The sequence below is a fragment of the Rhinatrema bivittatum genome, chromosome 5 (assembly GCF_901001135.1).
Source record: "Rhinatrema bivittatum chromosome 5, aRhiBiv1.1, whole genome shotgun sequence".
Classification (NCBI taxonomy): Eukaryota; Metazoa; Chordata; class Amphibia; order Gymnophiona; family Rhinatrematidae; genus Rhinatrema; species Rhinatrema bivittatum.
In genome coordinates this window covers 377,062,560-377,089,302 of record NC_042619.1, presented here as the reverse complement: position 1 = coordinate 377,089,302, position 26,743 = coordinate 377,062,560, and the positions used below count along the sequence as shown (strand labels likewise).

The 26,743-nt window shown below is 46.0% G+C and overlaps 1 protein-coding gene across 1 annotated transcript in view; it reads right to left on the bottom strand.

Annotated features, from left to right (window-relative positions):
* Positions 1–768: 768 nt before the first annotated feature.
* The window catches only part of SLC9A4 (solute carrier family 9 member A4), a 117,741-nt gene continuing 91,766 nt past the window's right edge, over positions 769–26,743 (bottom strand). The window contains 3 exon segments of the mRNA XM_029604833.1: positions 769–3,026; positions 10,837–10,924; positions 15,656–15,784. Coding sequence (XP_029460693.1) covers positions 2,617–3,026; positions 10,837–10,924; positions 15,656–15,784 — 627 coding nt within the window. The 3' untranslated portion in view covers positions 769–2,616.

Below are 26,743 nucleotides of genomic sequence, written 5' to 3'. Positions count from 1 at the left end.
AGGAAATTCAATTTAGAAACCTAGTGAATCTAGATGCCTACATTTATTTGCTGTGATGGAAGAAATATTCAAACGTAGTTTAGTCAGCTAACTTCCAAAATTACCCCACTAAAACCCTTTGAAAATTCCCTGTATATTTGAGATTATAATTACATAAACAATTGGTTTGAATGATTTGTTTATTCTTTATGCTTTATTGAATCCTCTTGGTAAAATCTTTGTACTACATCTTGTGAAAAAAAAATATATTTAAAAAAATGTTCACAGAAATAGGCAGACAGTGAAGTGACATAACTGACTTAAGATGTATTTATATTTAATCTTAAAACCGCATGGCCTCCATTCATTTACCTAAAAAACTGTAATACTAGTATCACAGAATATATATGGGGGAGATATTCAAAGCTGATCGTGTAAGTAACTTAGGCCTGGATTTTCCATTCTCGCAGCGAATGGAGAATCCAGCGGTAACGGAGGGCAGGGGGCGAAGGGTGGGCAGGCCTGCGAAAGCCGGCAGCGATCGCACCACCGCGATGTTATCGCTGCCGGCTTTCGCACCCAATAGCGCCACCATGAAAGGTGGCGCTATTGGGCGTGCTACTGGTGACGATAACGTAACTTACCTTATCACCGCCAGTGAAGATACAGTGAAGCCTTTTTGCATGCGATAGGCTTAGAAAATGACCCCCTAAGCCGGTTAGAACTTATCTGGCTAAGGGGGGTCATTTTCCAAGCGGATCACATGCGATAAGGGACGTTTCGCACGCGAGAAGTCCCTTATCGTGTGCGATACCAAGATGGGGGTGGAGTCGGGGCAGCGTCAGCCCCGGAAGAGGAGGAGTCGGGGCGGCACCGGGACTGACACCACGAAGACTCCGCCGACAGCGAAAGGAACGCTGCTTTTTCGCTGCCCGTTTTGTGCCGAATAACTACACCTTTTATGGTGTAGTTATTTGGCGCGACGCCGGCAGCGAATGCACCGCGGAGGTATGTTCGCTGCCGGCTATCGCAGGACTGCCCCCTGTTTCGCCCCCCGCCCCCCGTTAGCGCGTGATTCAGGGAACCCTGCGACGTTGGTAAATCTAGGCCTAAGTTACGATGTATATTCAGCGGCAACGGCGAAGCCACTGAATATATGCATATATATATACACACTTGGCCGGATAATTCTACTCAGCTAAGTTTATACCTGCTCTATGATGCATCTAAACTTACATGGCTAACTCTGAATATCAGCCATATAAGTTAAACGGCTAACTTGCTCTACCCCGGATCCCCCAATACACTCCTAAGTTTTGTGTGCGTAACTTTTAGCCGTATAAGGGACATATACAGCTAAGTAGCGGCCGCTAAATGTAGGTGCTAATCCAGCTAAATAGTACTGGACACACTTTGAATATTGGGCCCATATATTTTTAGAAAGTTTTACGGAACCAAGGGTGCAATGTACTAAAATGCACTAAATGCTATTGAAAGCTTTAAAGGTGAATTTTTAAAAGTCGGGTGCGTGCCAACCTTCATGGATACGTGTGCATGCAGGACATGTGCGCTCCCAGCAGATTTTAAAAGCCACCAATATGCGTGTGCATCTTCCGCTGCGTGGATATCTCACTCCGAGCCAAAAAGAGGCATGGTGTGGGCGGGGCATGAGCGTTCTGGGGCGGGGCCAAGAAATGTACATGCAAACGCTTACGCATCCGGGCTTGTGCCCAGGTCCAGTGCCACGTAACTTTACCTCTGCTCTTGAGGAGGTTTTACGTGTTAATAAAACTATTTACAGGTATCCATAGGCGTTTGAGGGGGTCTTGGTTAACTGGGGGTGTGCAGGCTATTAAACCAGGGGGGGTTTGAAGGACCTAGATCTCCTGTGGGCAAAACTGGTGAAACTGGTTATGGTGTGGACCCATGCGGGTTATAAAATTCCCTCACTTAAGCGGAGGAAACTAGACACACTGCTGAGTGCTCACGAGCTTAAAATTAGGCGCACATATGTGCACACCTGGGCTATTATATAACTTGCACACATATGTGCACACAGGTTATAGGATGGCTGTGTCCCTGGGCGTGCACTGACTTACACGTGCGTTTGTGCGCCTGCGCACCTCTGTGAGAGTTATCATTCCTATGCTCATCAATAGTGCTGTTAGCATACGCCCACTAGGATTGCACACGATAACAATGCTGCTAATGTACGCAGATTTGTTTCTAATATTTTTAATAATGAGAAATCTATGCTAAAGAGGTAACGCCATGCAGAACAGTACAACAAAGGTTTGTGCACAAACTGCTTTGCAGATGCATTAATATAAACTGTTTTATACCTTGGGGAGATAAAGTTATGTTTTTATGGGTTACAGTACTGCATGTAAGTACGTGTGTACTTTACTGTCTGCCTCATTTGCATGCCATTAATGTCAGCTGTTTGTACACATTTCCACCTGCTAATGGCTGATGCCAATGCTGTTTCGTGCGTCGGCCCCCAAATGTGACCTGAAAGTTCCAATATCCACCTCAATCCATAAATTCTTCAACACGGTGATATTATTTCTGAACCTAGTTCTAGAATTTGGCTTAAGTGACCTCCCCCCAAAGAAAATCAAGTTCCTTTATTGATATTTAGTACCCTTTTCTTCTTAGCAATGGGTTCTGTCCTTCGTAATTGCTATTTCCATGTCTGGACCTCTTAGGGCATCTGATGGAAGGTCCTGTTGCTGCTGCTGCTGCTCCTTCCTCACTGTCCTCATCGGTCTCATAGATCCGTGTGTCCTCCTCATACACAGCGGCAAACCGTTGCTTTGGCGCCAAACCGTGCCATCTTCCCATTGCCACTTGGTCTAGCTTGGTTACACTTCTTCCTGTTTCATCCCTAAAGTCCGAGGAGGAGGCTCTCGGACGAATCCATTCCATTTCAAACCGCTGCTGCTGCTCCTGCTGTGGCTGCTTTACTATGTGAGATCCTGGCCTGGACTGCAGGTTGAATTTTGCAGGGGAGAATACTGAATCAGAGTCACCGTCAACAGTGTCAGCTGCATAAAGAAGGAAAAAAAAAGATTTTGCTTATTAAGATTAAATATGGGTCTGCCGGATCATTCATTTGTCTTGAACTGCACATAGCTGAAGACAGTTATTGTAAGTAAGATATGTAAATCAAAACATTTCTTACATCTTTTAGATTAAAATATAAATAAAAAGAAATGAATGTGGATGTTAATAAGTAGTATGGATTAGATGCAAGTAAGGAAACTGTGAAATATATATATGAAGCTAACATTTTAAACTTCCTTTACTTGCTCTGTTAGGTAAGCTTATCAATTCTTTTCTTCTGCAAAACTTCCGCGGGCTAATATTTTGAGACATTTTTGCAACTTGAAAATTTGTGTGAAAATTAGCTCCTAAATGCCACGAGGAATACTGCTTACACCTACTAAACCTACGTTTTCAGTTCTTAATCGATGTTTTCCACCTAGGACTGCCAAAAAATTAATAAGCCAGAGGTTATTTGCACAGGAGGATCAGGATGGTGTTCCCACATGGAACAAACTCTTTGTACGTTTCCAGTTGTAAGCCGCCTAGAACTGTGCTCTAGGCAGCATATACATATTTTAAATAAATAAGTGAACAAATAGCAGAAACCCTCGATTAAACAAGTACCTAATCCTTACAACCTACTTCTCAAATTATTCAATTCAAATATTTCAATTATTAATCAACCAAAACCTGCACAGATGGCCACACTGCAGTCCCTTTTTTAAAGATTTCATTGCTCATCTCTTCACTTACAAGCTCAAGGTGAGTTACAAATTCAGGTGCAGCTGGAAGGCCTCTGCTCTTTAAAACAAAAAAAATCCCGCCTCTCACCACATGCATACAAGGCAGTCCTTTGTTAAGTTGTCTTGGCAGGCAAGGTTAGAAGGATTACAACCACTGGGAAAAAGTTGGCATTCATTTTGCCTGTGGTCAAGAAGGTGGCACAATAAAGGAATGTTTGTATGGATGAGTTAATCCGAATTTTATTGTCCTGTCCTACTGAGGCTGCTGTGTGGTCATGAGTAAGGATGTGCAAAGGGAGTGGCAGGGATTGCAGAGCTGAGCAGTTGGTGTAGATGGGCAGTCTGGCTAGGCCCTATAGTCGCATTTCTATGTTTCTTAAAAAATAGGTTCACACAAACTAATTTGCAAAATCATGCAGGGCTCTGCCAGTGGCTGCCAACATTGGAAGCAGATCCAAAGAATCTGTCACTGGATCTAATCAAAATCTGCCGCGGCTTTCTGCCCGTTTGGTGGATATCCTCTGATTTGCTTCAGATATCTGAGGATTACACTGCAGTAGCACGCGGAAGAAGAGCTCCAGATTTGCCTAGGAAGGAAGATGGAATGGGACCGAACCGAACCTTACCCCGTCACCTCCGCTGGCCTCAGAATAGTTGAGGATCTATGTAAATAAACTTTCCGAATATATTTATTTTCTTATGTTGTTCTGGAAATACATGTCTTAGATATTTATATATCTAGTGTGTTTTCTGTGTTCCCATATGACCGTAATTTATGCAGTGCTATATATGGCAGGAAAAAAAAAAGAATGATGAATTGTCTCTGAAATCATTGTATGCAGAGAGAAATAAAGGTGCTAATTATACATGTGGAAAACTGTAAATTGGCGTATTGTGTCATAGTTAATTGGTTGTATAATATAATTCTATCTATTGCTATAAGTATTGTAGGCCAATCATATTTGCTAATGCAGCATTGTTATAGGCCAGATTGCCAGTACTATATTTGAGTTTTGATATCTCTCTTCTCCTGATGATGCTCTCACTGTAGGGTAGATTTTAAAAAATTGCTCGATCGTGTACTTTTGTTGGCGCACCAGGCGCAAACAAAAGTACGCTGGATTTTATAAGATACGCGCGTAGCCGCGCGTATCTTATAAAATCCGGGGTCGGCGCGCGCGAGGGGGTGCACTTTTGTGCAACCTGCGCGCGCCGAGGCCAGCGCGCGCTGCCTGTTCCCTCCGAGGCCGCTCTGATTTCGGAGCGGCCTCGGAGGGAACTTTCCTTCGCCCTCCGAGCCTTGTGAAAAGTAAGGGTGGATTGACAGTGATCTGAGCCTCTGGGCAGTAAGGGTCATTGGCCCTCTCATTGGTCCCTAACAACCCATCTGAGGCTAGGGGAGAGTGCTGTGGGCCTTCAGGCACTGCCCTATTGCAAACTGAATGCAACAGAATGCAAACTGGTTCAGCGATTCTCGCTGAACCAGTTTGCATCCAGCATTTGGTTCAGAATGCAAAGTGGTTCAGCGATTCTCGACTAAAATCTGACTCCAATGCTTTGCAAAAAAAAAAAAAAAAACAACCCAGATTTTCTTCCAATAAGATTACAACTGTGTTGAAAACACATTTCTCATTCTGGCTATATAAAAATCATTCAGCAATTTCAGTTTAAAAAGAAGCATGAACACACTAGGGGTGTGCATTCGTTTTTGACATATTGGCAATCCGCAACGTATATGTCCCTATTCGTTGTATTCGTGGGGTCACAAAACGTATGGCAAACCCCCACAAATACAACGTATCTAATGAATAACCCCCACCCTCCTGAAACCCCCCCCCCCCAAAGACTTACCAAAAGTCCCTGGTTGTCCAGCAGAGGTCCTGGAGCGATCTCCTGCACTCGGGATGTCGGTATTCAAAATGGCGCTGATAGCCTTTGCCCTTACTATGTCACAGGGGCTACCGGTGCCATTGGTCAGCCCCTGTCACATGGTAGGAGCAATGGACGGCCAGTGCCCCCCCCCCCCCCCGCCAAGACTTGCCAATACTGGCAGTCGACGTCCCTGGTGATCCAGGACCCCCGCTGGATCACCAGGGACTTTTGGCAAGTCTTGGGGGTTGGGGGGGGGGGGGGTCAGGAGGGTGGGGGGTTGTAGTTAATTAAATTTAAACGGTTGGGATGGGTTGTTTTTTTTTTGGGAAACGAATACATACGTAACTAATGAACGGATCGGGGTCCCCCGAGAACGTATGCAATGGATTTGGCTCCCCACGAATACGAATACTGAATGGGAAAAATCCGTCCCTGATGCCCATCCCTACAACACACCTATGAAAGAGTTGCAGTTTTGATTGCTGAATGACATTGCTTAGCTCTGCTTTTAGTAAACATTTAGAACTTATGCTGTAAGGCTGTATTTGATGAAGTTCCTAATGATGCCCTGCCTCGTCATCTTCTCGGGGCAGCTGTTTTAATGTTCAGAGCCACTCAAAAATGCCATAGTAGATGAGACCATATCACAGTACATACATAGGCAAAACCTGTTTGCACTCAGGGTTGACACTGTCCCTTGTTTTTCATTCACAATCTTGGCAGTCCTATTGAGTGTCATCACAATATTGGGGGTCTGTGGCGTCAGACAAGTGATAGTGGGCGTCAATGGAGGAGGTTAGGAAGAAGTACGCAGGAATAGTGTTAAAGAGAAGAACTGAACAAACAGAAGAAAGCAAATAAAATGCATGCATTTTGCACTGGAAATGTGTTAACCTTATATGCTAGTTTAAAAAATATGTTGTGATCGCTTACATTTAGCTTCCCACCTTAATGTATACTATGCCAGTTACCAGGCCTGCAATTCTGCAACTTTTGCAAGTACCAAAGAATTTCTCCTTTTGCCATGGAATAATGACTCGCCAAATTCTGATGCTGGCATCTCCTACATCCTTACAGCTGCCAGGCTGGGTACCATCTCTTCTGCCAGCACCATTACTTAATCCCACTCACCCACCTTCTTTACCATCACTGCTACTCTAGCCTGCTGCTCTGGCTCACTGCTCTACAGTTGGCTAATAACAGATTTAATAATCAGTTACTACCACTCTTCCACTGTAGCTCACAATAAAAAGAGTCATGGGCTGTCAGACAAAGGGTGGAAAAAGGATGCCAGCAGGCCCAAGCAGTAATAGAGGAGTCTGCTGAAGGATCTGTGATTAATGAGCATGTTAGAAGCAAGGGAGAGAAGGAAAAATTAGAGTGGAGAGAGGGAAAACTACTAGAGATGTGCTTCGTTTTAAGCTTTCGAGTCATGTGCTTCGTGGAGAAATGTGTTTTCCAGGGGGTCGGGTTTTTTTCAGCAGATTTTTTGAACCTAAAAAAACCCCACCCCAACCCTTCAAATTTACTTAATTACAACCCTTCCCATAATCCCAATCCCCCCCCCCCCCCCAAGACTTACTGAAAGCCCTGGTGGTCCAGCAGGGGTCTCGGGAGTGATCTTCCGCTCTCGGGTTGTCAGGCCTGCCAGGAATCAAAATGTTGCCAGTGGCCCTTTGCCCTACCATGTGACAGGGACTACCGGTGCCATTGGTCGGTCCCTGTCACATGGAAGGAGCAATGGATGGCCCATGCCATTTTCAAAGATGGCGCCAGCCGTCCATTGCTCATACCATGTGACAGGGGCCGACCAATGGCACCGGTAGCCCCTGTCACATGGTAAGGGCAAAGGGCCATTGGCGCCATTTTGATTAGTGGCAGCCGACGGCCCAAGAGGGAGCTATCGCTCCCGGGACCCCCACTGGACCACCAGGGCTTTTAGTAAGTCTTGGGAGGGGGGATCGGGATAGTGGGGGGTTGTAATTAAGTAAATTTGAAGGGTTGGGTTGGGCTTGCGGTTTTTTTTAAATAAATGTGCCCCTCCCCCCGGCACTAACCCGAAAAATGAATTTTTACCGAATTTCGGGAAAAATCAGTTTCAGGGTTTGGGTTTCCTGAACCAGGACAAATTAGGCAATTTCATTGAAATTGACTAATTCATTCTAAACGAATGCACATTCCTAAAAACTACTGGAGGGAGAAAACAGAAGAAGATAATGGAAGTATAATATACTGTATCATAGACTGGTTTGGAGAACTCACAGAGCAAAGAGAAAAAAGAGGGAGGGAAGAAAGAAAAGAAGAATTTGGATTTACAAATGCCTAGAGAAGGAATAAAGAAAAGGATATTATGGGAGAGCAGAGTCAGCTGGGAGGAGACTGCATCTTTTGGGATAGGAGAGACAAGCTGTAGCAAGAAAGGGTAGGGTGGCAGGAAAGATAGAAAACAGAGAAGAAAGGAAAAATGGAAGAAAGCTAAGCAAAAAGAAAAGAAAAAACAATGAGAGAAAGAAAAGTCAAGTAATAATTTAAAAAGGTATCCATACCTGTACAACAGATATTGGGAAAACTATTATACTTTTTAAAGGTGACTGTGCATATTAAAAAGACCGACTTTATGAAAATTTCAGGTATGCGCGTTGCAGAACTGTAATAGAACTATGCGCCAAATAATGTTCTGATCATTGCCACGCAGTCTTCCTGTCAGCTGCTGTAGGAAATCAAGGGCTTTGTCAACTGCAAAGAGATTTCTTTTCTTCCAGATCTTCAGATCAAGAAAGCTGCAGCGGATATATGATTCTGGAAGCATTCTGGATCTAGGCACAGATTTAAACACTCGACATGTCCACATTCTGCTTTCGGTATTGTAGCATTCATAAAAACTGATCCTGAAGTTCCTTAGGGCAGCCTCAGAAATCATTCTAGCCCAGGGTGAGCAATTCCAGTCGTCGAGGGCCTCATGCCGGTCCGGTTTTCAGGATATCCCTAATGAAAATGCATGGAAGAGATTTGCTTGCATACTGCCTCAGTTCTACGCATATTGATCCCATTCTGTTGTACTTTGGACAATGAAGCATGAGCTTGAGCATGAGCCCATGTTCACTGTAAGAGATGACTCCTCCCACAGGGCATGGGAGGAGCATGGCCCTGTGGGACTTGAAACAATAGGCTAGCTCTAGGCAGAGATATATCTTTATTGTTTTTATGTACTGACATATCACATCGGTTTACATTCAGGTACTGGAGGTATTTCCTTATTCCCAGAAGGCTTACAATCTAAATTTGTACCTAAGGCAATGGAAGGTAAAGTGACTTTCCCAGGGTCACAATGAGAGACAGCAGGACTTGAAGCCTGGTCTCCTGGTTTGTAGCCCACTGCTCTAACCACTAGGCTATTCCTCCTCTCCCAACACAGATGGTAACCCGAGGATTGGGTGAGGATCCCAGCTAGGAGAGGAGAAACCAGACGATATTGTTCCATCTGAATGTAGCAGAGTGGAATGGCAGTTCCACAGTCTCACCAGGCCCAAGGTGCAGGATGCTCTGGAGTCTATGGAGAGAGAGATGAGACACAGCAAGACAGAACTGATGTGGCAGTACTCACTCTGATGCTGGTAGTTGTAGTAGGAGAGAGCCCTGAGAAGCTGAGGTCTTACATGTGCAAGGCCCCGAAGAGCAGGTACCTAGGCGTCCTTGTTGATAGCAGTTTAGGGATGTGCATCATTTTTTTGACAAATGAAAATATCATACAATGTTTTCTAATCCGTCAAGTATCGGGGGTCCCCGAAAATGATAGGAAAACCCCACGAAATGTTTGTGTGCTTTTCTTATCATTTTTTTTTTGGGGGGGGGGTTTGAAAGGGCACACAGAAAAAAAAACCCAAACCCACCCCGACCCTTAGGTTCTATTTACAATCCCCCACCCTCCCGATCCCCTCAAAACTTTCCTAAAATATCTAGTGGTCCGGCAGGGGTCACGGGAGTGATCTACCGCTCTCGGGCTATTGGCTGCCACTAGTCAAAATGGCGCTGATGGCCCTTTGCCCTTAACATGTGACATGGGCTATCGGTGCCATTGGCCAGCCCCATCACATGGTAGGAGCAATGGATGGCCCGTGCCATTTTTTAAGATGGTGCCAGCCGTCCATTGCTCCTACCATATGACAGGGGCCGGCCAATGGCACCGATAGCCACTGTCACATGGTAAGGGCAAAGAGCCATCGGCACCATTTTGTTTACTGGCAGCCAACAGCCCGAGAGTGGGAGATCACTCCCGGGACCCCCTCTGGACCACCAGGTACTTTAGGAAAGTTTTTTGGGGGTTGGGAGGGTGAGGGATTCTAAATAATTAGATTTAAAGGGTCGGGTTGTTCGGGGTTTTTTTCGGCTTGGGACAGCCGAAAACAAAAACCATCCGAATCCCGTGGGGAACGGAATTTCCCGCGGGTCCATGATCCCGAAACCAGAACCGATTCCGGCACCCGATTCACATCTCTATAGCATATACCCCGGAGGGTAGCGAGGAAAGTGTGCCTTAGGCATCCTTGTTGGTAGCAGATACCCCGGAGAGTAGAGAGGAGTGAGGCAAGGCCCCCTGAGGAGTGGGTGCCTTAGGCGTCTTGTTGGTAGCAGATAACCCCAGAGGGTAAAGAAGAGTGAGGCAAGGCCCCCGAGGAGCAGGTACCTAAGTCGTCCTGGAACAAGTGTACACAGAGCGGAAGCGTCTGGTAGCGAGGAGAGATCAGCATGGAGGATTCCTTGCTAACTCGTAGCTGGATTTGTGAATTGGGTTTAAATGTTCTGAGCTTGTGACATCATGCGGAGGGGCCACCTCCGAGGTTCCCACCATGACGCATGTAAAGGACGGGGCTGCACGCGCGCTCGTGCCCTAGGTAATCCCGGGCGAAAGATGGCAAACACAATCGCCCATGCCGGACTGGAGACGCCGAAGGGGTCGGCGTAGAGAGGCGGAGGCAGCCTTCTTCCCAAGATGAACGGAGTTAGGCAGAAGAAATGTAAGCAACAGAGGGTGTCACCATCTGCGACCGACGGGCGCAACACATGCATATTCATCTGATAAGCCGATGGCTTTGTAGCCCTTGAGGACTGGAATTGCTCACCCTTGCTGAAGTCTACACAGGCCATGTCAAGTGATTATAAAAATATGTTAAGTAAAAGCAGTTGGGTCTGTTACCTGTGAAGACTGCTTCCATGGCTTCTCTCCCATCTGAATGCTTATTGTTGTAAGGAAATGAAAGATAGCGAACATTTTTGGTGCCAACCTGAGCAGAGAAAAATGTTCAATTATTATAAAAATTATAACAATAAAGTACTGGAAGAGAAAGTACTTTATGGACCACTGGGCAAATGTTTAATAAGCCATGTAGCTGATAAACTGCAAGCATGCTTTTCATCCTGCACAAAGCAGAAACCTCCCGCATTGTTTGTATTTGAAGATTGGGTGATTATTAGGGATGTGCAGAGCAAAAGTTTAAGTTCATATGTCCATATGTCCAAAGGGGGTCCCATTTGCGGTCAATATGGACATAAACAGAATTCAATGAGTTGAGTATATGTCCATATGTGCAAATAAAAATTTAAACCCCTCACCCTCCTTAATCCCCCCCCCCAAGACTTACCACAACTCCCTGGTGGTCCAGCGGGGTCAGGACGCCATTTCTGACCAACTTTGCAAGGAGCACGTGACGTCGGCGTCACGTCGGAGTGACGCGGCGTCACGTGATTCCCTGCGGGGTCGCTTCCGGAATCCTCGTTCGGCCCAAAAGGAACTTTTGGCCAGCTTGGGGGGGCCTCCTGACACCCCCAAGCTGGCCAAAAGTTCCTTTTGGGCCGAACGAGGATCCCGGAAGCGACCCCGCGGGGACTCACGTGACGTCGGCGCCACGTCAGAGTGACGCGGCGTCACGTGATTCCCCGCGGGTTCCCTCCGGCACCCTCGTTCGGCCCAAAAGGAACTTTTGGCCAGCTTGGGGGGGCCTCCTGACCCCCCCAAGCTGGCCAAAAGTTCCTTTTGGGCCGAACGAGCGTTCCGGCGCGAACCCGCGGGGAATCACGTGACGCCGCGTCACTCCGACGTGGCACCGACGTCACGTGCTCCTCGCAAAGAATTTCAGAAATGGCGTCCTCACTCCTCGCTGCATCACCAGGGAGTTGTGGTAAGTCTTTGGGGGGGGATTAAGGAAGGTGAGGGGTTTAAATTTTTATTTTGGATCAACAATCGCGATTTCCAACTTATTCAACATAGCTATGTTGAATAAGTTGGAAATCCGATCGTTTATGTCTCATCACTTTTTTAAGTTAAAAAAAAAAAAAAAGTAGCGTTTTACATTTATGTTCAATACGAATGCACACCCCTAGTGATTATGTCCATGCCTACTTCAAGTCATCTCCAGTTGGAGCTTAAAGTACAAGTGTGGACTATGGGCATGCATTTTGTTTTAGATTAAATGTAGGTGCATGATTTTCTCCTCCTATCAAGTTACACCCCTAACAATGCCAGTTTCTACAGCGCCCGAAATGCATGAGAGTAGTTTTAGCAAACTAGAAATTACGGCTATGAATTCATATGAAAACAAAATAAAAAATGTGACCAAAATGTTTGTTTCACTTTGTTGAATTGGCAACAAAACAAAATAAACCAGAAAACAAAAAAATTGCTTCATTTTTGCTTATTTTGTATTGTTGCCCATTAAAATCTATGGGAGAAGCAATGCTTTCCTTTAAGTCACACAGCCTGGAACCAGTGGGTAGATGTGGGAAGGAGCAGGACCAATCACTGCTTCCCTGAACGTGACAAAGCAAGCAAAGCTTGAAAAGATACCAGTTCGGTCACTTAGGGGTAGATTTTAGAACATGTGCGCGCACTTCCCGGCGCTCACACACGGATGTGCTGATTTTCTAGCATGCGTGCGCCAGCAGAAGCAGCAACAGTGTGGCAACAAGTCCCAGGACATCAAAAAACATTTTCTCTTCTCCCGTCCTTCTTTGGATGCCTTGGAATCTTATTGCTGCATCTGCCAGGCCGGCTCCTGCTGCCCTGCCACTCTCTTGTTTCCACTGGGTTGTTTTGGTGCCCAAAAAGGAAAAGGAAATGTAAAAAAAAGAAAAATACTTCTTTTGCCCTGCCCCTTTCTGAATGCCTTGGGAGCTTGTCACCACTGACGATGCTTCTGCCCAGCCTGCTCCCACTGCTCTGCTTCTCTTTTGTTTCGTCACCTTGCTGTGTTTATACCACTCTTCTTGCTGCCTTGCTCTGTAGTCTATGCCTTAGGATACCGATTCCACTCTTCTCTCAGCCTTTTCCCTCAGTCACTGTCTTGGGGTGCTGATGCCACTGTGCTGCTTGACATGTTCATGCCACTGTATTACCAAGCTGCCCTATTGTGGTGTTCATGCCATTTTGCCCCACTCTTGTTATCTTGGGTGGAAGAGTATAAATAGGATGCATTGCTTCCCCTTTTGACTTTAATAGATACAAAATTTATATGAGAGAGAGAGAGAGAGAGAGAGAGAGAGAGAGAGAGAGAGAGAGAGAGAGAGAGAGAGAGAGAGAGAGAGAGAGAGAGACACTTCCTATAATGCCTATGCCCTAGACAGGTATTTGTATCCCTGTGGGAGGGCCACCTAGTAACTCGAGGTGGGGATTAGGTATGAGCGTAGGGGGTTGTGGGCCACTTTCACATTCAACATGAGACCTACGGAAAGAACAATGCTCTCTAGTGAAGATTTGCTGGCCGTCGGAGTGAGGAAACTCACTCCAAGAAGAGATTTGAGCAACGTTCTCTCCACCTAGCTTGTTGTTGCCCAGGTAGAGTGTCCATCAAGCTAGGTGGAGAGAATGTTGTCCAAATCTCATCTTGGAGTGAGCTTCCTCACTCCGAAGGCCTTCAAATCTTCACAAGAGACCACTGTTCTGTTCGTACGTCTCACGTGGAATGTGAAAGTGGCCCCAACCCCCTACATTCTTACCTAATCCCCACCTCGAGTTACCTGTCTAGGGCATAGACATTATAGCAAGGTTCGTTCTCTCTCTCTCTCTCAAAATGAGGCCCTAAGTCTTAAAACATTTAGCCTTATACTAGGATGCTTCGTGTTATGAGTAGAGGAACCGGACCCCCGCTGGACTTTTGGAAAGTCTTGTGGGGGTCAGGAGCTCCCTCCCCAAGCTGGCCAAAAGTCCCTGGGGGTCCGGAACGACCTCCTGCTGGCGCCATTTTCCATACGGAAAAACGATTCGCGGCAGGAGATCGCTCCCGGACCCCTGCTGGACCCCCAGGGACTTTTGGCCAGCTTGGGGGAGCCTCCTGACCCCCACAAGACTTGCCAAAAGTCCAGCGGGGGTCCGGAACAACCTCCTGCAGTTGAATCGTTTTGGTCTATGGCCGGTGCCATTTTGCACCGCCATTTTGCAAAATGGCGCCGGCTGAAGACAACACGATTCGATTTCAGGAGGCCGTTCTGGACCCCCGCTAGACCCCCAGGTACTTTAAGGCATTTTGGGGGGGTTCGGGAGGGTGGGGGATTTAATTTAAAGGGTTGGGGGTGGGTTTTAGGGTGTTTTAGTGTGCCGGTTTTCGCGCCCTCCCCCTTCCCCTTCCCCCGATTTACGATTTTTTGACGATAAATCGGGGGAATTGTTATTGTATCGTGGCCCTAACGATTTTTGACGATTTAAAATATATCAGACGATATTTTAAATCGTCAAAAAATGATTCACATCCCTACCTACAGATATCAAGCTAACTGGGAATAAAGGGACTTAGTCAAGATAATGGTATGGGCCATTGCTCTCTCTGCTCCTTGAAAGAAAAAACAAGAGTTTTTGGGAGGTGGATAGAGGTTTGGGGGTTGGTGTTACAGAAACATTCAGAAGTATTCATTGTAAAATTGACATTATTAAAGAATTTTAGATCCTATAAGTGATGGAAATTCTAACAAGAGGAGTTGATTTGTACACTGAAGTCTCTGCTAGCTGCATTGGACAACTCAACTACTTTTCATCGCTTATAACTAAACTTATTTAATGATGTCAATTTTACAATGAATACCCCTGAATGTTTCCGTAACACCAGCCCCCAACCCACATCCTGAAAACACCCCGAATCAAAGTGCCCCCTTACAGTTCTCCATATATTGAGTGTAAGGCTGACCTTTATAAAGACTCTCTCTCTCCCCATATGTATGAGAAGAGTATTTTAAAACCTACACATATACTTTATACACAGGCAGTCCTTTTAAAATCTACCTGATATTTAGAAATTGTTCCTAGTCCAGAGACTGAAGTCAAAATGGTACTAGTCTCAGGCAAGCTGGCACCATTTTCTTGTACAGCTACAGCCATATTTTTATACAAAAAAACGATGCTAGCTGGCTCTGTGACCAGCGCCATTTTGATTTCACTTTGGTGCTGATCTCTGTATTTGTAAATACATGCAGCAGGGCAGGATCAAAAGGGGATTGGTTGTGATCCTTTCTCCTGCCAGGTCCCCCACAGAAGGGGTAAAGGGCCTGAGAGATCCATGGACCCCTACTGATTTCAAACGATGAGGTCGGAGGGGGTCCAGGAAGTCCTGACTGGTGTTGTCTTAGCCCAGCTGAGCAAACCCCTGCCCTGACTTGGTGGCAGGGCTGTAGAAATAGTGCAGGCTATTTGTTTATAGCATGCACTGTTTCTGAAATGAAGAATCCCTGAACATTTTCAGACTTTTCATAGGGAACCTGCATTTATTTCAGGTAAAATGAAGTTTGGACTACCCCTTTGTTTTAAACGAATGCACATCCCTAAACCATTAATTGAGTTATCTGAATTAACTCACAAGTAATCTGGATCAAATTAGAGGGGAACTGATTTGCTTAATGGTCAGTCATCTACATGAATCCATATGCCCTGAGAGCTGGTGAAGATGTGCTTATTCACCACAACTTTTTATTTAATGTAAAAGATAAACAAAATAATACACATTTTAATATCATATAAATAGCTCGACACATACTGGTCTCTGCCACGGTAGACTGTTGCCTTTCCTTTTGCTTGCCCTCAAAGTATGATGGCGGATAAGAATTTCTTTGGTTTGTCTTTGACTTTCTTCAGTGGGCAGGTTATATCTGCTGTATGATAGGGTCTGAAATATAAATACCTTGATTATATTTTTTCACATGTATATTATTAATCACATATTTCAGTTTTTCTATGGCATCCTACCTAGGATTCTTTACAACAAAATTATGTCAAAATCAAATGCCATATAACAAAATGTAAGTGTTAATAAACCTAAGACGAAAAGCTGAAAAAATCACGTATTGGGATAAGTCTGCTTAAGTAGCAAAAGAGAGAAAGGAAAGGTAAAGACATTAAAGTGAGGAACAAGAAAATGGATACATTTGAGAGCTAACACAAGCTTAAATATTTCTTGGTAGTGGTATTTAACTGGCAGCCAACATAAGGAAGGCACCAATATATTGTGAAAATAGTGTGAATATTGGAATAGAATGCATGTTGCAGATTCCTGGGGAAGATGGAGGACTTAAGTAGAATAGAAAATGTCAACAAGATTACTGCAGTTATCTAAGAGATAGAAGAAGATAGCATGTTGAAATGATGACAAATTTCCAACGTAAGAGATGAGTTGCTTTTCTAGGTTTTATCAAACAGATATTAGGGATGGGCATTTATTTTTAAAAATAAATGCCCCCAAAAAAGCTTTTTTTGCTTGTTTGGGAAAATCAATGAAAAATAAACCTAACATGCAAAATTTCTTCCTCCTCCTCTTTCCCTAAACCTCCCACCCAGATCGCTTATCTCTTTCATGGGACAGGAGCAATCCCCATGCTTACCTCTTCTGATGTAGAAAGGCACAGGAGCAATCAAGAGATGCTCTTGCCCAACTGTAAAAAAAAATGAAATATGGCACTAGCCTCAGCACTTACTGGTCATTCATCAAAATGGAGAGAGAGAGAGAGATGCGTGCCCCATCCACTGTAGGCCTGCGACATGGCCTACTCACCCTTGCAGCGCTGGTCCCGGACCCGGTCTATCCTCGCTCACGACTGTGGGCAGCCGCCTATGCCCCCGAGCACCTATTGCCTCTTTGGCTGTTCCTGGCTCCTCTGCAGACCTACCCAGTTCCCGACGGGTCTCCCCACATGTGCCGCTGAGAGACACCGTCGCTCAACCCCCTGCGGGCCCTGGCCTTAGGCGTGCGCACACTGCTCTAACCTTTAAAAGGGCCATGGCGGAAACTAGCCCACAGCCCCGGATGATGACATCATCGGGCCCTGCTATAAAAGGCAGGGCTCTGCCACTAGTTCCTTACCTTGGCAACAGGTCTCCACATTTGTTCGTGTGCTTGTTGCCCTTTGTTCCTGGTTCCTGATCCTGACTTCGTTCCTGGCTCCTGTTCCTGACCCATACCTTGGTCCCTTCCTTGTCTTGCTGGACTGACCTTTGGCTTTGACCCTTGCTATGTTGGACCACTCTCAGGATCGCTTCTCTGGTTTTGACCCTTGCTACGTTGGACCTCGCTCAGGATTGCTTCTCTGGCTTTGACCCTTGCTATGTTGGACCATGCTCAGGATTGCTTCTCTGGCTTTGACCCTTGCTTCGTTGGACCATGCTCAGGACTGACTCTCTGGCCTTGACCCTTGCTCCGTCGGACTCTGCACCTTGTCTTGCTCAGCCGCCTGCCCTGACCTCAGCTTGCCTTGACTTCTCCTTTGGAATCTATTGGATTTGGCCTAATAGAGGCTGAAGCCAAGAGTAGAGGCTGAAGCCAAGAGTAGTACTTGGGCACCCTCTGCCTCTGCCCTGTTTCCGTTGGCACCCAGATCTCTGGATCCCTGCCTCTTCCGGACCTACATCGGACCCTTGATACCTCTGTTGGTTCCCGGCAACCCTTGTACCACTTCTACTGGGCGTCATCACAAGGAGGCCCGCCTAAGACCAACCAGCCCTAGCACCCAAGGGCTCAACCTGCGGGGAACAAGGGCTGGTAATGGTGAAGCTCCAGTTGGCCTCCGTCTCCTAGTCAGCTCCACCTCCTAATGGTGTGGACCCGTAGGGTTTGCCCTGTGGGTTGCGTCAACCCAACCTCGGGCCAAGGGTCCACCACCAGCGCAACAAGAGAACCTCTAGGGTAGCACCCATATTAGTCATCTATATCACTATAGGAGGGTAATTTAGTAACTCGAGGTGAGGTTTTGGTGGTGGTATAGGGTTTGTGGGGCAGTTTTACATGCACAGTCAGATGTACGAACAACACCCAGGTAGAGACTGCATCAAGCTGGAGAGAGAGACATTGTAGAAATCTTATCTTTGTGTATCTTTCCTCATTCCAAATCATATCAAATCTTCACCGATGTGTACTGTGCTGTTTGTACGTTTGACTGCGCATGTATAACTGCCCCCCAAACTCTAGACCACCACCAAAACCTCACCTCGAGTTAGTAGATGACCCTCCTATAGTGGTATAAATAAATATACGAGCCTTGTAAAGAGTCTCTCTCTCTTGCCAGGAGCAGCCCAAAAAAAAGTAAATGCCTCTCTGGGCACTTCAGAAAGTGAAAATATTGCAGGTGTAATAAATTTAACAGGCATTGCAGTAAAATTCCTTTGCAAAGTGCTAAAATAGCATGCATTGCGGTAACTCATAAATTACCCTACTTATACCCCTGTTTTATCATGCAAAATTTATAGCATTTTGATGACTATAGGCCTCAGTCCGGTGCCATTTTTTCCAACAGCTCTTCTGGCTGGCTGATGCCATTTTCAAACTGAAAGCCAGTGAAACGGATGTGACCGGGGATTGTTCCTGCCGTTTTCTATACTGGAGATCCTTGTCAAAGCAGTAAGTATGATACAGGGAGTAGAGGGATTGTTTCTTCTTGTTTTTTTCTTTTTTTTTTAATTGAATGTTTATTTTGGTTCAGCAATCAAAATGAACCAAAATATACATTAAACAAATAAAAAGTTGAATATAAATAAAATCAGATCTAAAAAACAAAACAATTTATTTTCCATGCACATCCCTAGCAGAGAGTGAAAGAGAATAAAAATGTGTGTATGGAGAAGTATAGCTACTCTGAAACATTTAGCAGAGTCAGAAGGAAGAAGCGCAGGCAATCATAAAAGAAGAAACACAGGTAGATACAAGGCAGAACCTGTTACAAGGATTCACCAAATGAAAGTGCTTTGACAAGGATCTCCAGTATAGAAAACGGCAGGAACAATCCCCGGTCACGTCCGTTTCACTGGCTTTCAGTTTGAAAATGGCATCAGCCAGCCAGAAGAGCTGTTGGAAAAAATGGCACCGGACTGAGGCCTATAGTCATCAAAATGCTATAAATTTCGCATGCATAACACCCGTGATAAAACAGGGGTGTGAGTAGGGTAATTTATGAGTTACCGCAATGCATGCTATTTTAGCACTTTGCAAAGGTATTTTACTGCAATGCCTGTTAAATTTATTACACCTGCAATATTTGATATAGCAGAGAGAGACAGGAAGACAGTGAGGAGGCAAGTGATGGAGAAGGGTCAGAGAATGAGAGTTATTTTGTGTCTTTAGAAAAGAAGTGGAAAGAATACTCCAAGGAATGAGTTTAGCTGACCTAGATGATGCATTATCATTGTCAAAAAAAGTGTCTTTTTTTTTTTTTATCTAAATCTGTTTTTTATTGCCTTTGAATGACTCATAAATTGACTCCTTTTTTTTAAGTAAACCAATAAAGTTAGTATGTGCTTTTGTTTTGTCGCCAATTGACTAACTCTTTGTATGTAAGTATTGCAGAAGTTAATCTGAACCAAATTCAATTGCGCTTCAAAACACAGCAGCAAGAATTGTGTTTGGGGGCCTCCAATCATGTTTTGCCATTATTCCAAGATTTCCATTGGCTACCTGTTCGCAGTATGTATATTTTTAAATTATTTTGTGAGACATTGAAAGCTTTATCTAGAACAATGTATAGGCCAAAACTATGTCCAAAAAGGCCAAACGGCATTTGAAGGGCTGGTGAGAAAGGGGAATAGATGCAAGGGATTAGGAAAGAAAAGCTAGGCCACAAGCAACAATAGGAAAGGGACCTACAGCAGATATATGAAGAAGTAGAGTGGGTGGATATAAGGGCAGTTGTGATTCATTCATCTCTCTTTACTATTTTGGCAGAAAATACTTATAAAATCTATTTAAGATGGTACATTACCCCAGTAAGGCTTCATAGAATGTGTAAGGGGGCCCCAGAGGAGTCCTGGCAAGAATGTGGGGAGAAAGGCACAATGGATCACATTTGGTGACAATGCTCAGTGATACGGTGCTATTGGAAAGGAATTCCAAATACGCTAAAGAACATCACTCATTGTGATGTTCAGCTGAAACCAGAGACTTACTTATTTATTGCAGAATTAAATGACTACTCAAGACCACTTGCCAGATAAATTTTGCATATCCTGTTGGCAGATAGGTGCGAAGTAGCAATCCAGTGGAAACAGAAGGCCGCGCCAAGCGATGAAAAGTTGCTTATTTGATTACGATATATGTATTAAATGGAGAAGCTGACTGCCTTGAGAAGAGACACATTGGCAGCATTTCATCATGTGGGGTTTGCTCGAACAATGGAATTCCAAGAGGGGAATGACGATGGAATAGGGGGAGGAGAGGGGGACAAGAGTGTTGAGCTTGGAAGTGGACCCTTATCCTGGAGCAGTGGAGAATGGCTCCCTGGTGGGGACCAGGAAGCAACTGCCCCCAGGGGGTGGAGCACTGGAGGGGACAGAGGCTAGGATGAGCTTCACCACTGGTAGCTCGAGGTCCCCCGGGAGGAGCCTATATGGACCCGGGCCGCTTGGTCAGGTGGGCCTCACAGGGTCTCCTGGAAGGATGGAAGTTCGGTGTGCCCACAGACAGGAGAGGAGCACGATCAAGTGCGAGAATGGTGGTCAGATGGATCAAGGAGGACCAGGGCAGCGTAGATGATGACAAGGCAAGGCACAGAGTCAGAATCTGGAGATGTGGACAATCAGGCAGTGGTCAGAATCCGAGGGTCAGTCTGAGGAGTGGGCAACAAAGCAGGGGGCAGGTTCTGGAGGTCAGATGAAGTCACAGGCAGGCCAAGGTCAGAAGGCAGGTAGCAGACAGAGTAGTCAAGAAGCAGGCCAAGGTCAGTACCAGTGAGACAGTCTGGAGGTACTACTTGGGGAGATGACAGACGATCACAGGAACAAGAGGACTCTGGAATGGAAGGATGCAGGAACAGGCAGAGGTCAGGTTCCGGCAGCAGTTGGCGAAGTCGTTGGACAGGCAAAGGTCAGGTTCCGGCAAAACACATTTATTTCAATCTGCTTTCCATATATCACACACTAAATAACATAACTACTTCTCCATCACACAGGGCACAGCATTATTATATATTGTATATTATATATTATATATTGATTTATTTTTTATGTAAACTATTCATTGTTTTAGATTTTTATTTTTATTATATATTTTTGTAATTTTGAGCTTTTATAATTTGATAATCTTTATGTTCTTTTAAATTTAAATCTTTATTTACATTTGTTTTTTATTTAGTTATGTAAACCATTTTGATTAAACACTGTTTGTAAAGACGGTATACAAACACTTTTAAATAAATACATAAATAAAAACGGTCAGGCAAAGTCGTTGGACAGGCAATTTAGCAAGAAGCCAAGACAACTAGGGAGGGAACCAGTTGCAAAGGCAAGCTCTGGTTGTCAGAGCTTGATTTAAATAGATCTGTGGAACTGACGTCATCAAGGAAGGCCCGGCAAGGCTCGAAATGGAGTTCAGGGGGCATGGTGTTCCAGAGGGCAGGGCCTGCGACGGATAATGCTCGCTCCCTCGTGGAGGTGAGGTGTGTGTTCTTAAGGGAGGGAGTGTGAAGGGGACCTTTGTGGGCTGTTCTGGTGGGGCGGCTGGAGGGGAGGAAGTGGAGCGGCTCTTCAAGCCAATTGGAGTTGTGATTGTAAAGGGTTTTGTGGATGATGGTGAGGGTTTTGTAAAGAATGCGAGAGGATATGGGGAGCCAATGAAGTTCTTTGAGGACAGAGATGATGTGGTTGGATTTGCAGGTATTAGAATTCTAGCCACTGCATTTTGCAACATTTGGAGCGGTTTGATGGTGGAGTACAGGAGGCCTAGGAGCAAAGAGTTGCAGTAATCCATTTTTGGGCAGATGGTCGCTTGTATGATTGTATGGAAGTCGTGTGCATGTAATAGGGGTTTGAGTTTTTTATGAACATGGAGCTTAAAGTAACATGCTTTTAGGATTGTATTGATGTGTTTTTGTAAGTTTAATTGCTGGTCAATCAAGACACCAAGATCACGTACAAAGGGAGGGATTGAGATCATGTGGAGGGCAGAGTCGCTAGAGGAGGGTGGCATTGAGTTATGGTGATTAGATATGAAGAGTAGTTCAGTTTTAGATGTGTTTAGGGCTAGGTGGAGATTTGTGAGGAGGATGTTTATGGAGGCGAGGCAGTTTTCCCAAAATTTTAGAGATTTGGGGAGGGATTCTTGTATTGGTATGAGGACTTGGACATCGTCCACATATATGAAAAATCTGAGGCCAAGATCGGAGAGGTGTTGGCAAAGGGGAAAAAGGTATATGTTAAAAAGAGTGGAGGATAGGGAGGAGCCTTGAGGGACACCTTGGGTAAGATGGATATGTGAGGATTCCGAATTTCCAATTTTGACAGAGTAGTCTCTGTTGGCCAGGTAGGATTTAAACCAGAAATGCCTATTTCAGATAGACGAGAAAGGAGGATAATGTGGCTTATAGTGTCAAAAGCTGAAGAGATATCGAGGAGGGCAAGGATATAGCATTGCCCATGGTCTAGGCCTTTGAGGAGGGTGTCGGTGAGAGATAGTAAGAGGGTTTCCGTGTTGAAATGCTTGCGGAAACTGAATTGGGATGAGTGGAGTATATTGTGATCGTCAAGGTAATCAGAGAGTTGAGAGTTAACCACCTTTTCCATAATTTTAGCTAGAAAGGGAAGGTTGGAAATAGGACAGTGGCAGAGGATCGCCTGGACCGCGGCAGAGGGGTGAGGAAAGCCAGCCACGGGATTTGTGGCCGGCCTTCACAACAGCCATAGCCACCCACCTCTTGGCCTTCGCACACGGTTCCTCTGCCACCGAGCTCTGTTCCAGCCGAGGACTTCCCTAGCGCATGTGCACGCCTCTCCCCAAGACTTAAAGGGGCAGCGACGCGCTAGGGCTGCCGGGCCTTCCTTGACGATGTCAGTTCCACAGATCTATTTAAATCAAGCTCTGACAACCAGAGCTTGCCTTTGCAACTGGTTCTCTCCCTAGTTGTCTTGGCTTCTTGCTAAATTGCCTGTCCAACGACTTCGCCTGACCGCTGCTGGAACCTGACCTCTTTCTATCCAACGACTTTGCCTGACCGATGCCGGAACCTGACCTTTGCCTGTCCAACGACTTCGCCAACTGCTGCCGGAACCTGTTGAAAAAGTGGGCAAGTTCTTCACCTCTTTTGGCTTCTTCGTCGGTGATGGGAGGGTCTGATTTAGTAAGGTCTGTGACATATGAGAATAGGGCTTTTGCATTGTACTGGTAGTCATGTATTTTGGTTGCATAGTAGTCACGTTTAATCTGGAGTGTGAAAAGTCTGTAGGTGTAAAGAGCAGATTTATATATGGCGGCTTGTTGTGGGGTGGGGTCTTTGTGCCAAATTCTCTCTTTCAGTCTGAGGTCATTTTTCAATCTTTCAATCTTTTTAGTTCAAGGGTGTACTAGGGTTTTTTGTTTTTTTTGTGCATGGTGTAACTCTCTACTAATTAGAGGACATATTTCATTAGTGATGTTATTAGTGAGGTTATTCCAGGAAGAGAATGCGGCATCAGGATTGGTGAGGTCTAGGTTGTTGAGAGAGTTGGAGAGGGAAGAGATCAAGTCCTCTGTAGAGCAGGGTTTTCTAAAGATAATGGTATTACCGTGAGAGGGGTTGTGTGTGGTTGAGGACTTTATAAAGAGGAGGGCATTGATGAGTGCATGATCTGACCAAGGGACAGGTGCGCAGGTAGGTGAGTTAGGGGAGTGAATGCAGGAGTTGACAAAAATAAGGTCGAGGGCATGGCCTGCTTTGTGTGTGGGGGATGTGATGAGTTGTCTGAAACCAATGGCATTGAGAGAGTTAAGGAAAGTTTCACAGGAAGAGGAGAGGGGGGTGGCATCTACATGGAGGTTGAAGTCTCCTAGAATGATGGCAGGGATGTCTATGGTAAGGTTGTCAGAGATGAATTCAATTAGGGGGGATGGGTTGTATTCAAGTAGGCCGGGGGGGGGGGGGGGGTAGATAAGGCAAATTTGAAGTTCTAGGGATTTAAATAGGCCGATTTCAAATCTGGGGGGAGGGGGGCATTGATGTTTAGCGGTCTCAATTTGAGGTGTTTTTTGACCGCTAGGAGGAGACTGGCTGCCACCTCTTTTTTTAGGCATTGGGATGGAGAATATTAGAGATGTGAATCGTGTGATCGATCGTCCTAACGATCGATTTCGGCTGGGATGGGGAGGGAATCGGATCGTCGCAGTTTGGGTTTTTTAAATATCGTGTAAATCATGTAAATCGAAAACCGGCACACTAAAACATCCCTAAAACCCACCCCGACCCTTTAAAATAAATCCCCCACCCTCCCGAACCCACCCAAAATGCCTTAAATTACCTGGGGTCCAGAGGAAGGGTCCCGGTGTGATCTTTACTCTCGGACCTCCGTGCATTGTAGAAATGGCGCCGGCGCTACCTTTGACCTGTCATATGACAGGTCAAAGGTAGCGCCGGCGCCATTTTGTTTTTTTGTCCCCCGACATCAGGAGCGTAGGAGATCGCTCCCGGACCCCCGCTGGACCCCCAGGGACTTTTGGCCAGCTTGGGGGGCCTCCTGACCCCGACAAGACTTGCCAAAAGTCCAGCGGGGGTCCGGAACGACCTCCTGCAGTCGAATCGTGTTGCCGTACGGCCGGCGCCATTTTGCGCAAAATGGCGCTGGCCGTACGGCAACACGATTCCACTGCAGAAGGTCGTTCCGGACCCCCCCTGGACTTTTGGCAAGTCTTGTGGGGGTCAGGAGGCCCCCCAAGCTGGCCAAAAGTCCCTGGGGGTCCAGCGGGGGTCCGGAACGACCTCCTGCAGTTGAATCGTTTTTCCGTACGGAAAAACGATACACGGTAGGAGATCGTTCCGGACCCCCGCTGGACTTTTGGCAAGTCTTGTGGGGGTCAGGAGGCCCCCCCAAGCTGGCCAAAAGTCCCTGGGGGTCCAGCGGGGGTCCGGGAGCGATCTCCTACGCTCCTGATGTCGGGGGACAAAAAATCAAAATGGCGCCGGCGCTACCTTTGACCTGTCATATGACAGGACAAAGGTAGCGCCGGCGCCATTTCTACAACGCACGGAGGTCCGAGAGTAAAAGATCACACCGGGACCCTTCCTCTGGACCCCAGGTAATTTAAGGCATTTTGGGGGGGGTCGGGAGGGTGGGGGATTTATTTTAAAGGGTCGGGGTGGGTTTTAGGGTTGTTTTAGTGTGCCGGTTTTCCCGCCCTCCCCCTTCCCCCGATTTACGATTTTTTGACGATAAATCGGGGGAATTGTTATTGTATCGCGGGTCTAACGATTTTTGACGATTTAAAATATATCGGACGATATTTTAAATCGTCAAAAAACGATTCACATCCCTAGAGAATATATCATGTTTGTATGGGGAGCTAATTTAAGAGGACAGTGTCAGTATCTTTAAGCCAGGATTCAGTGATGGCACAAATTTCAGGTTTGCAGTCTAGGAAGAGATCATTGAGGATGGAGGATTTTTTCATCAGGGATTGAGCATTGAAGAGAACGATAGATAGGGTGGTAAGACCAAGGAGCTGTGTCAAAGGGGAAATCAAAATAGGAAGGAGTGATTTGCGCTGTGCAGGGGGGGTTGGAAATGGTGGGTTTGGTGTGTCTTTGGGAAGGGTAATGAATGCGGGGGATGGTGTGGGTTATCATGTTAGGCCACAGAGATGGAAGGAGGGGTACAAAGATTACAGCAGAATACAGCAGCTTACAGTGTTATAAAGCTTACAGAGATTAACAGATCTACCATTGGGGTAGACAAACCGTGGTACACTGAGCTGAGGTGCACTACATTGATGGTTTCGAAGACGGAGCCCAGGTTAAGAGCGAGGAATTGATCTATCTCCAATGGGGCTGGTGCCTAGGGCTCAGTGGGCTCGGTGAACCATCTGGAGTGGAAAGCGGCAGATGGAGGTGTACAGCCAAAAATGTTCAGAGTACCAGGGATTCAAGAAGATTAGCAGTGGGTTGCCATAGAACGGAACAAGGCTAAGGGATAATGTAGAGCACGCCGCACAAAGGGGCCACACAAAGGGGTGCGGAAAGGGGCAGGCCCCTTTGTTGCACTCCTTAGGCGTGTGACGCCTGTGGCAGTGAGTCATTTATAGGCAGGCTCCAGTCGCTCCGATGACGTAGTTTGCAGGGCGGGGTAAGCAGCCGCAACGAGGAGATGAGGTGCAGGCCCAAACGGAGCGGTGGGACAGCAAACTTGGACCCCGAAAGCTCAATCCGAGGCTCTGGACCCCGGACCCCGGCAGGTCTACGCCAAACACACGGGCAGGGAGAACAGCCGACAAAGAAGAGCTACCTGTGGCAGTGAGTCGGATTTATAGGCAGGCTCCAGTCGCTCCGATGACGTAGTTTGCAGGGCGGGGTATGCAGCCGCAACGAGGAGATGGGGTGCAGGCCCAAACGGAGTGGGAGGATAGCAAACCTGGACCCCGGCAAGTCTACGCCAAACGCGCGGGCAGGGAGAGCAGCAATGTTATGGAAATAAAAACGTTACAGCAGCTTTTGATACACATAACAAATGTTTATGGCTAGAAGGGCTCTACCGATGTAAAACAATGTTGCTTATGTACTCAAGTTTGCTTTGAATAAAAAAAATAACAAAACAAAATTCCCCCAAAGTCATGGTAGAAGTGGGATTTGTGCACCTATGTGTGCGCCCACGGAAAAATTGGCACACATGTGCGTGTACAAAATGGCCGTGT